Here is an 11,358-nt window from a genome sequence, read left to right on the forward strand (position 1 = left end):
AGTGGCCCACCCCACGGGAGGACCAACAGCAGCCCCATATGCTGTCGCGTGTATGAAATGTCTTTCAAGTCTTGTGTTCTATCTTAAAAATTAATTTGCATGGTACTCCATGACCTTTGCTTAAATACAAAAGTACGATTTAAAATTACTCACCCAGTAGCTCTCCCGCCACTCCTATCGCTGCACCCAGAGCAGGCAGAGCCCAGCCTGGGAAGCAGGTGAGCCGGGCAGCCCAGCTTAGCATCTGTTTGGAGCATTTCGGCACATGACGTCATCTTACTCACTCAGGCTAGAACTAGACGCTTCGGGAAACTAGGACGGCTAGCCGAAGAAAAATAAATAGTGACCAATACAAGTATTTTTGTTTTTCAACAGAGAAACCAGTTAATTTTATTTACTAACAGAAATCAAAGAAGCCCCGAACTCAATCTTTTACTTCTTCTATAGGAAAACACAAATTCGCTTTTTTAAATATAAAAAAGACAACACAAGACCGACAGAAAGGTAAGACTTCTATCCACCGGCTCTACGGAAGTTTCCCTAGTTGCCGAGTTGATTTTGGTAACTCTGCTTGACCCAGCGCAACCAGACGTTGTAAGTCACAGGTTAGGCCACCTTTTGGCATCTCAGAATCACAGCGGTCATGAAGTAAAGAAAAACTTACTTTGCTGATAGGGGACTTTTTTTCTCCGAAAGATGAAGCCCTAGAAACTGTCACCTTGAAGAACACAAATGTTTCACAAGTACATGGTTTCCCGGCTGTCCCCCAGCAAGGATGCAGCCAAGAAGGGGAGCTGTGGTCCCCCGCCCCCTGGGGGGCCCTCTGACTCCTAGCCCTGGTCTCTGCCAGGTCCCTCAAAGGCATCTGTGGCTTTAACTGGTGGTTTTAACAGGTTTCAAGAGACATTCGGGTTTAAAACAGGTTTTAAGAGATGTTCGTGTTTTAAGATGGTCTCAAAACTGTGTCAAGGTATACTTAAAATCATATCTGAAAGGGATACAATCAGAAAGAGATCTGTTCAAAAAAGTAAGAAAAAGAGGAAGCTGAGCTTCCCTCACATCTGTTTTTGTGGCTGGGTTTTTTTCATTAACTGTTTAAAAGTCTGAATCAGCAGCAAATACAGCCATATGCATGTATGTGTGTGTGTGTGTGTGTGTACATTTCAGCTGACTTAAGGGGAAAAAAGTATACCTTGTCTCCTACAAATGCTTGCTGCAGGCCTTTCAAGCATGTCCACATCCCTGCAGGTGGGCTAAGTTAAACAGTATGGAAGTTTTAAGACAATTCCGATAGACGTTCCCTAGTGTTCTAACCACCAGGGATTCAGGCAGTTTGGTGCAGGCACACAAACAAGCAAATATCACATTCTGATCTCAACACGAGTCACTCCCCACAGGAAACATAAGAGCTTCTAATACTTGCTTTACTCCACAAGGCATGTTGGCTATGTTAGTATGATGTCAACACGACTGGTCTAAGAATGAAAAATCCCAACGAACAACTTTTTCTTTCCGGTGTATCCAGTGCCAGAGTCCAGTAGCACATTCTCTGCAGGTTGATATTCAATTGGAAGCAATCAGGTATTCACCTATGACAAAAGTGACTGGTTTGAGGTCTTGGAGGCAGAGGTCTCTCTTTTTTTTTTTCCCCCTCAGATTTTAGTTCCTTAAAAAAGTTTTTTAAAAGTGTGTGGAGTCTCAGAGCTAAGAGTGATTTTCACCATAGTTGGCCAGGGGCCGTAACGCACTCACAGGAAGGAGCCCTTGGTCAAGGGACGAGGGTTAACCACATCATTTTCTTCTTGTGTTCTTCGGTCCATTATAACACAGCAAAAAAAAAAGATTTCATTCTTGACACCCAGATTTGAGGCATCTTTTTCAAATTAGATATAAATTAATGCAGAGGTCTAGAGCTCTATGTTTCCAGAGTTAACAAAAAATGCTCCACTGACTTCAAAAACATCTTGTGTAATTAATGATTAGCTCGTCCCTAAGCTCAAACACACAAGAATATCAAAGACAAGAGAGAAGACATAAATTGAGACTCCAGCTATGATACACACGCGTGCACACACACACACGCATACACACACGCATACACACACGTGCGTGCGCACGTTGTCTCTACAGCTCCTACACGATGACAGGGGTCCTTCAGCTAATATAGCTTCTACCGCGGACGCCGTCTAAGTCCACCCGTCAGGCGCCCGGCCGGCATCATACGAAACAGCAGTACTTTTTCCACCAGGACTTGGAGAGGTTTTTCATTTTGTCTGGAGTCCTGCTTTTGGACTTCTTTGGCTGCTGCTGAGTGTCCGAGTACTGGATGCCTGCGACGATGGCAGCATCAAAGACCTCCTTGAGGTTTTTCTGAGTCAAGGCTGAACACTCAATGTAAGAGGCAGCTTTGATTTCCTCGGCACACAGCTTGGCCGCCTCTTCGGGCACTGGCTTCTCTTTGCATTTGTCCAGCTCGATGAGGACCTTGACGTCTTCTCGGAGATCCGACTGAGTCCCCACGAGGATGATGGGAGCTTTGGGACAGTGGCATCGAATCTCCGGCACCCACTTCTCACTGACGTTCTGGAAGGAGGAGGGGCTCACCACACTGAAGCACAGAAGAAAGATGTCCGTGTTGGTGTAGCAAAGAGGCCTGAGTTTGTCGAACTCATCCTGCAACCAATCAGAGCAGCCGAGAGTTACCTCTTCAATCGAGTCTCATCGGCAAAGAGACCACTTTACTGTTTTTTCTTGAAAGGGTCTGCCAGGTCCAATTATGGAGGGACAGGCCAGGGCCTCAGAAGGCGATGCTGCTGCTTACCTGTGCAGGGCTCCTGCACCGCCAGGCCCCCAAACCTGCCCCAGGCGTTCGACATTTGCACCAGTGCCACGGCCCTCTGGCAACTTACCATAGAAAAAGCACTGATAGTAGGTGAATTATGAAAATCAAATTTCCTTTCTCCAGGCTTCAGCTTAGAGTAACCCAGCTTTACTCTTCCAAATCTGGAATCTAGATACTCTTCTAAAATCAAGGCAGCAGTCACAAGGATCCCCAAGTCTCAGTCTGACCCCAAAGATCCCTAGACTAACCCAGCTCTCTCTTGAAGAATCCAGCCCTGCCTGTCCTCACGGCAGCCTTGTCCCATCTGCACCACACACACTTAGGGCAGGCACAGGCCACTGAATGATGTCAATCAGACACAAGGACAGACCCAGAATTGGAGCTGACAACCTCTGATGGGCTTCTCCTTGGCAGTGCAGAGAGCCTATGCCTCTCAAAGTCACCTAAGACAATGTGACTTGCAATGTCACATTGGCTGACACATTCTCATTCTTGCTCGATATACCTCTTTGTTTTTGCTTGATCTCTTGTTCTCCCTCCTTTCTTCTTTTGTGAACTTCCTTTCCCTTCTTATTTCCCTGCAAATAGCAGGGGCCTCCATGCAGCGTGCTTTGTGCTGATAAAGGACCCAAGAACGGGCATACCCACCCTACTCTGGGTATCAAGAACTGGATGGAATAATGACAGTTCATCCTAACAACGAAGCATCATTTTGCTAAATACCTGCCAAGGTCATCCACTCAACAGAGATGCATGCTGGCCTCTGGGCACCGTGTAGGCCCTGGGGATTTGGCCACAGACAGACAAACCTGTCCTCAGTCCCTGTAGGAATGTGTGTCTCCAAATCAGCATTTCTTCATAGTCGCCTACCATGACCCAATCATTGAACTGAAAGTTTTCACTCAACTCTCTCATAGGAAAATATTTACATCATCTCATCCCTATTTAAAATTTCTATCAGGGACTAGGGGGAACTGGTTGGCTCAGTCAGAAGACATACTATGCTTGATCTCAAGGTTGTGAGTTCAAGCCCAACATCAGGTACAAATATTATTTTTTAAAAAGTTAAAAAATAAAACTTTTAGGGGCATCTGGGTGGCTCAATGGGTTAAAGACTCTGCCTTTGGCTCAGGTCATGATCCCAGGGTCTTGGGATCCAGCCCCACATCAGGCTCTCTGCTCAGTGGGGAGCCTGCTTCCCCCTCTCTCTCTGCCTGCCTCTCTGCCTACTTGTGATCTCTGTCTGTCAAATAAATAAATAAAATCTTTAAAATTAAATAAAATAAAACTTTTAAAAAATAAAAAATGAATAAAGTAAAATATAATTTCTACCTGTGGGTGCCAGCCTCACACAAGTGTCCTATGACAGGTATCTTCCTAATGACATGAAAAAGTGGAATGTCATCCAGGTCTCAGAACACCGTTGGCATACTCTGATCGTTTACCAACTCCTAGTTAAGTGCAGAGGATTCTGCATCTGTGGCTGTTCTGCAGGTATAAAGGAAACCTGGATCTGTTTTACTTGAAGGCACTTTCTTTCTTGGAGGCTCCGTTTTTCCACTGTACAGTAACAACGGACTAACAGCACTAAAGTCAACCAGCTCAAAGGCTCAGGTGTTTTGTCTATGCCACTTGTCAGAATTCGATGCACAATGGTTAAAAAGATAGTGCCAACTTCGTGCTGAAAGAATCAACACAGAAACTCCACCAGGTCAATGATGGCCCAGCAAAGAAGATATTGCTATAAAACATTGCCTCTGTTCTCCGAGGCCTCAGAGAAAGCACAAAACCGAGCCCTGCGGAAGGTCAACTCCCTCGGGCAGCAGCAGCTCACTGTTGGAAGCCAATCACCCTTGGCCGTGCCCAGCGAGCTAGGGTTACATTACCAATAAAAAAAAAGGCAAGCTCAGGGGCTGGGCCTTGTGACAGGGCTTTGGAAATCAGGCTCCCTGGACCTCTAAGATTCTGGCTAAAGGGTTCAGAGAGCCAGCAGAAATCAAGCCGTCCTCCTCACTGCCTGACCAGAAACCTTAGCTATTTGCTGAAATCAACACAGCAAGCACGTGCATGACAAGGCCCACTGGAATGTCCCCTCCAGGAGAGGTATTCTGTGACCCAGGGATCAGCAGACACCTGCCAGGTCTGTGGGGACGACATACGGAATTCAGTCAGGGACAGGGCGTGGCAGACAAGCCACTGGATGGTAGTGTTGGTCAAGCTCCAATATAAGTTTTTGGTTTTTTTAGCATGGATTTTTCCAAGTGCCTCATGGGTCAAAAGGTGGAAGAATTTTCAGCTTCTCCTGGCAATGCCATAGTCACCTTTTCCTATTTCAGTGATGGTCCCCTTCTCTTATGCCAAAGGTATGTTCTCCAAGTCCTCAGTCTCTGATCTATTTTCACTTGAGTAAGACTGTGAGTCCAGTGTTAAAAACTCCTTTTAAAATTTTCTGGGCTTGGGACGCCTGGGTGGCTCAGTTGGTTGAGCAGCTGCCTTCGGCTCAGGTCATGATCCCAGCATCCTGGGATCGAGTCCCACATCCGGCTCCTTGCTTGGCGGGGAGTCTGCTTCTCCCTCTGCCTCTGCCTGCCATTCTGTCTGCCTGTGTTCACGCTCTCTCTCTCTCTCTCTCTGACAAATAAATTTAAATAAATAAATAAATAAAATTTTCTGGGCTTACCTACCTCCCTAACAAGAAAACCTAAAGGCACAAAAAGCAATTTCTAGTGTGTATGTGTGTGTGTACACACACACACACACACGGAAGCTCAGAGCAATTTCTAGTTTATACACACACACACATATATATGGAAGTTCAGAGCAAGAATATGGCTCTACTGGCTATATTTAAATATATATGTATATTTATATAAATATAAAAATAAAATAAATATATATGTATATATTATATATTATAAAATATAATAAATATAATATAAAAACATATATAAGTATAAATATTTACATATATATATTTAAATATAGCCAGTAGAGCCATATTCTTGCTCTGATCTTCCATCTGAAATCTGCAATTGGGCCCCAGTGAGGACTACCTGTGCTCATGCTCCCCTGGAGCTGGAAACAAGTCACACAAGTCACTTTAAGCCCACAAGGCTATCCAGAGGACTGCCCGGAGACTGCCCGGAGGAGGAGGGTGTTTCACTGAGTGAGTCAACATTAGGGAAATATAACAGGTGACCAATCAAGTCCCTTAAAAGGCTGTTTATCAGATCTGGGCTAAGGAATAAGGAAGGTAGGAAAGAACTACTACTCTGACTGGCTTTGCTATTAGTCGAAATAAGTCCTAATGGATACTTGGGGAGTAGAGGAAAAAAACAATCTTATCTTACCAGTTGTATACTTTTCATAGTTCTTGAAATTGGTTTATTCATTCATTACATAGTAAGGTATACTTTACTAATACAGCAGTTTAAAAATACAGTAAAACTCAATGAGAACATCACCAGGAGGCCAGAAGAATAATTTCCAAATAAACTAAAACTTAACAACTTGCACCAAAGTCCTTTTATTTCCCTATTATAAACTTTTTTCATGGAAGTATCTCCAAAATTCTTCCTGTGCTTCCCAACTTTTAAACAGACCATCTTAAGGAAAAAATCGAACTCTGCTTCAATAATTCAGGATCATTTCCACAAAGTTTTTCTGGTGATAGTCCTATGCCCTTTCAAAATGGCCCAGTGGTTTTTCTCCCAGACCCTGTCTTGCACCCCAAGTCCACACTGCCTTCCTCCTTATGGCACTTCCCTGCTTTCTTTCACAAGTTCTACCAACTGGCTTATGTTCCCTACAAACTTTAAGTCTCCTGAGGGGCAGGCCAGGGCATAAGGTGGCATTCCCCAGGACCCAGCACTCCATTACATGTCTGCATTATAAACCCTGATTAAGCCCTGCTCTGTGCCAGGCACCATGCAGGCCCTAGGCCTCGAAGCCCAAATCAGGAAGCCATGTCTGTGACAGGAGTCAACCACTAACAGGGGAACCCCCATTCATGGGCAGGGTATGCACTGATCTGCCTGCTTCTTCTCTCAAGGGTCCCCAGGAACCATGCCTCCTGGGCTTCCTGTCCACGGTCTTATTCTTGGGCTGCTCAGCTACCCCTTCTTGCATTAGCAGGAACACCTACATTTATCGACAGGGGACTCTGACCTCATTTCCAAGATCAGAAAGTCAGACACGTGGTAGGAAAAAGATTCTTACTTTATACAAAGCAGTTAAGTTTTCATAACAAATACCAGAAGGGTATTCGGAAAGATTCCATATTAGAAGAGCGGTGTTCTTTTTAAGTTTTCCCTCCCACAGGCAGGAAGATACACAGTGTGTTTGCTTTTCTCTGCTGCCGCTGAAGGGACAAGTGGAGATGCTCCGGGACAGAGGGGACAGGACACGCAAGGCCACCACTCACCGCCAAACCAGCACTGAGATGGGCACCAAAGCTGCCCAGTCTTGTGGCACCTTGAGTTCTGAGAAATAAACCTGTGAATTTGCTATCCCAGGGTAGGGAAGCCATCTGGATGAGACGCTTGGGAATCCTGGAAAGCCGGCTTCTTACACACAGACGGCCACGTGACAATGCCTCAGAAAGTGAGGTGGCTTCACGCGCCTACAGAGGGCCCCTCCACATTTGCTCTAACTCTAGTGCGGACAGGAAAGACTCCATGCTGACCAACTGACAAACTCAAGACACGGCACCCTGGGTTCTCCCAGAGAACAAGGAAACCTCAGCGACCAGCACCGTGCCAGGGGACAATTGGCCAATGAGGAGTCCTTGGAGCTCGTCAGGGCACACCCCAGGACCCATCCCTCCCTGGGTGAGTCATCCAAGTGCCTGACCCTTGAGACAAGATTTGGAGAGACTGCGTCCAGGCTCATTCACTCCCCCGGCTCAGGGAGCTTCGACCACTCCTTCTCTGCTTCAAAGGAAGGGGGTGGCCCTAGTGATTCCAACCACGGCTTAGGGAGAGAAATAGTCACCCAGTGACATCAATCCATTTCTCTTGCAGGTGGACGGGGTGGGGGGCAGGTGCCTGGATGGTGCAGTTGGCTGAGTGTCTGGCTCCTGATTTCAGCTCAGGGTCATGATCTCAAGGTTCTGGGATTGACCCCCATGTCCAGCTCCACGCTCACTGTGGGGTCTGCTTAAGATTCTCTCTCCCTCTCCCTCTGCCCCCCCACCATGCTCTTTTTCTCTCTCTCTCTCTCTAAAATAAATAAATAAAATCTTTTTTAAAAAAACTCCATCTTTTTCTTGAGTAAATTTAATAGTTTTCTTGTTGACCTCTAATAAAATGATCCTATCACCAGCTTACTTTGAGAAATGAACACAAAGCATCATTGACACTCTTTAATAAAAACAAGGCAGTAATTAAGATCAGAAACTCCTTTAAGAACTCCTGATCTTGACCTTGTTGTCCCCCAGTCCTGACCATGCAAAGCTGAGCCAAAAGCTGCTTTAGGAGCTCAGAGCTCTCACCCCCTGCCCACCACCCTCTGAGAAGGGCAGGGCTGGGACCACTTCATGAGGCTTTAGAACAACCCAGTTATGGATGGAGGTTATTCTGAGACCTCTCAAAGGCCACTTCCCTTCCCAGCACTGAGCCATGATGAGTCACTAACCTGTCCAGCCGTGTCGCAGAGCTGGAGTCTCACAGGCCGCCCATCCACAGACACCACAGCTGAAAAACAAGACAAAAATAAGGATCAGGGGGTGTCTTTTAACCCCTTTCAGGAAAATAATGGTTTCAGCTGCAACTACCCTTCAGCTATTCTGGGTCCCCTCATGAATTAAAGACTTGCCTAAAACAAGGAGACCCCCATGGAGGCATTTTTGTTTACAAACCCTCCAGGACTAGCAATTCACTGCCTGGCTAGGGTTGAAGCTGCAATCCCTAAGCCGTTTGAGGGCGCACCCCAGAAAGGCCTGCCCTTTTTGCCCAGCCCGGGAAGATTTATTTTCCTATCACACTTGTTTCAAAAAGCCTAAAAACAACACTGGGGGGTGTAAATAGGAACCAATCTTGCCATTTTAACTCAGTGGAAAACCTCACAAATAATTCTGTTTTCCCTTGGGAAACGTTCCAAGACTTCATGGTTTATGATAAAATTGTAGCTTGTTTTGAGAACATGAGCAAACACAGGCTGCCTGCATTGTCCTGTTTATAGAAGAGGGCACTGCTTATCTCACAGTGTCAGCTCAAAGGGAGGATTAACACAGAAAAGAAAAGAAAGCCTGCCCACCTTTCCACTGGGATGGGGTAAAGGGCAGAGGCCTGCATCTGGGCACAGCCTGGAGGTTTCTAGTTGAATTAATCACGCAGGTGGGTCTCAGCACAACTTTCTAAGTGGCTTTTAATATTTACACTAGTCAGCTGGGAGGGGGAAAAAAAAAAAACTGCGTGGAAACCCATTAGTGTAGCAGTTTCATGAAGGGTACCTTAGACACAGTGGAAGAAAGCAAGCCCTTACCATGGGATTTTCGAGGTCAAGAAGTTGGGGTTTTTTGTTTGTTGTTTGTTTGTTTTGTTTTGTTTTGTTTTTTGGTTCTTTAAGAGCAAGACAGAGTGCTTCGCATTAGCCTCTGTGGGTTTTAACTTTAGGAAATTTCAAAAAGACCTGAAAAATCCTTTATCTTTGTTTCCATCAGCCAAAAAATAACAGCACACCATACATAAGAGCTGTAAACAGCTCAGAGAGACTCGGAAAAGACAGTAAGAATCAGAAACGGAGCCAATGGGGGACATGGAAGTGGGAGCACGGGAGGGGGACCCAGAAGAAATCGCGTGTACTCTCCAGCTGTAATCCAAACCTGAGCCCTGGGTGCTGTTCTCACTAAATCAACTATTTCCTGCCCTCTCTGTGGCTCTTCAAAGCGGAGACGCCCCCTGTGAGGGAAGCCACGGAAAGGAAAAGCACTGGCTCTCGGGGCCCCAGGTAATGGCACCTGCGGGGCACCTTCCCACTGAAACTCGGCAGCGGCGCCAGCAACGACGACCTGACGAAACTTTCCTACGCAGCCCACTGACCAGGCCACCTGAACTCCACCTGATTGTTACTAAATTGCCGTCTCGTTTCTTTCCGCACAGGCTCTGGTCTCCGGTCCCCCGCCCCCTCCGCCGGGCTCAGGTCCCAGGATTCCCGTTGCCCCGCGCTCCCTCGGGTGGCCCCGCGCGCGGCCCGTCCCCGAGGCTCGGGAAAGGTCCTGCGCTCCGCGCCGGGTCCGCGTCCCACAGCCGGAACCCGGCCGACCCCGCAGCCTCCTCGGGGACCCGCGACCCCCGCGCCGCGCTCCCTCCTCGCGGCGCCCCGGCCCTCGGCTCCGCGCCGGCCGACTCTGCGGCCACGCGCCCCCGCGCCGGGAGCGCCACCCGGCCCGGCTCACCCGAGAAGTTGTCGAAGGCGGTGGGGATGTACTCGGTGGGGTAGCCGTTGGTGGTGTAGCTCACCACCAGGCTGGTCTTGCCCACAGCGCCGTCGCCGACAAGCACGCACTTGACGCCGCGCCCCTCGGCACCGCCCGCGCGCCCCCGGCCCCCCGGCGCCCCGGGCCCGCGCCCCCCGCGCGCCCCGCGCTCCCGGCGCGGCGGAACGGGCGGCGCCTCGCAGCTGCCGGGGAATGCGGGGTCCCTCTGCTGCGGGGGCATCGGGGCGCGCGCTCGGGCGTGCAGGCGCGGGCGAGCAGGGCCCGACCCCACCGCCCCTCCGTCCCGGAGCCCTCCGGGAGAGAAGAGCTGTCACCGGGCGCTGTGGCCGCGGGCCGGGACCCCGAGAGCCGCGCTTCCAGGCCGCACGCTCCCAGACAAAGGCGGTCGGGGACGGTCGCGGCTCCGGGTTCGGGCGGCGCCACCTGGCTCTGCTCAGCGCGGGCAGAGGACTGCGGGCCGAGCGCCGTGGAGCTCGAGCGCTCGGTCTCCTCCCGGCTTCCCGGCGACACGATGCGTGGGGGGCGGGCGGGGAGGGGAAAGAGGCGGGGCCGGCCCGTCCGCTCCGTCCCCGCGCCGAGGCCACAGCGCCCCCAGCCTGCGCGCCGGGCCCCTGCACCCCCGGGCGGGAGGCGGTGCTACGCGGGGCTAGAGGGGAGCGCGGACGGCTGCTGCTGGCGGTCGCAAGGGCAGCGGACGCCCGCTCCGGGGAAGGACCCCGAACACCCGTCCTGGGGCGTGGCGCCTGGAGGAGCTGGGTGGCCGAGGGCGGCATCCCCACCCCCACCCCCGGCGCCGGGACCGACTCCACCGCCAGTTCCGCCTTGTTGCGCCCACGCGGGCAGGGAAGCCTGAGCTTCCTCCTGCTCCCCTCGCTCCCCGCCTCCTCTTCTCGGTCGCAGCCTGTGCTCCGGGGCCCCTTGCTGACCACAGTGCTCCACCCAAGGGGAAACGAAGTGTGCTGGGGACGTGTCTGCAGGAGACTGAATTAAAAGGCAACTTTTAAAGTCGGCCTACAGCCCGTCCTGTGATTTTTCTGCTAAAATAATTTATCTGCTATCATCTGGGAGCACAATGATG

General features: G+C 49.7%; 1 protein-coding gene across 1 annotated transcript; it reads right to left on the reverse strand.

Moving 5' to 3' along the window:
* Window positions 1-358: 358 nt before the first annotated feature.
* On the reverse strand, window positions 359-10,840 carry RHOU (ras homolog family member U). The gene is made up of 3 exons (XM_082719627.1): window positions 10,239-10,840; window positions 8,477-8,535; window positions 359-2,673 (listed from the first exon to the last, which is right to left on the reverse strand). Exons 1-3 carry the CDS (start codon window positions 10,498-10,500, stop codon window positions 2,218-2,220), a joined length of 777 nt encoding a protein of 258 aa, XP_082575753.1. The 5' UTR covers window positions 10,501-10,840; the 3' UTR covers window positions 359-2,217.
* Between the last annotated feature and the right edge of the window lie 518 nt (window positions 10,841-11,358).

Source organism: Mustela nivalis, assembly GCF_964662115.1.
Source record: "Mustela nivalis genome assembly, chromosome: 2".
NCBI lineage: Eukaryota > Metazoa > Chordata > Mammalia > Carnivora > Mustelidae > Mustela > Mustela nivalis.

Coding starts and splice junctions, on each gene's coding strand:
- RHOU (XM_082719627.1), bottom strand. CDS start 10,500: ATGCCCCCGCAGCAGAGGGACCCCGCATTCCCCGGCAGCTGCGAGGCG. Junction 8,536..10,238: donor CGCCTTCGACAACTTCTCGG/GTGAGCCGGGCC, acceptor CTTGTTTTTCAG/CTGTGGTGTCTGTGGATGGG. Junction 2,674..8,476: donor TCTGCGACACGGCTGGACAG/GTTAGTGACTCA, acceptor GATTGGTTGCAG/GATGAGTTCGACAAACTCAG.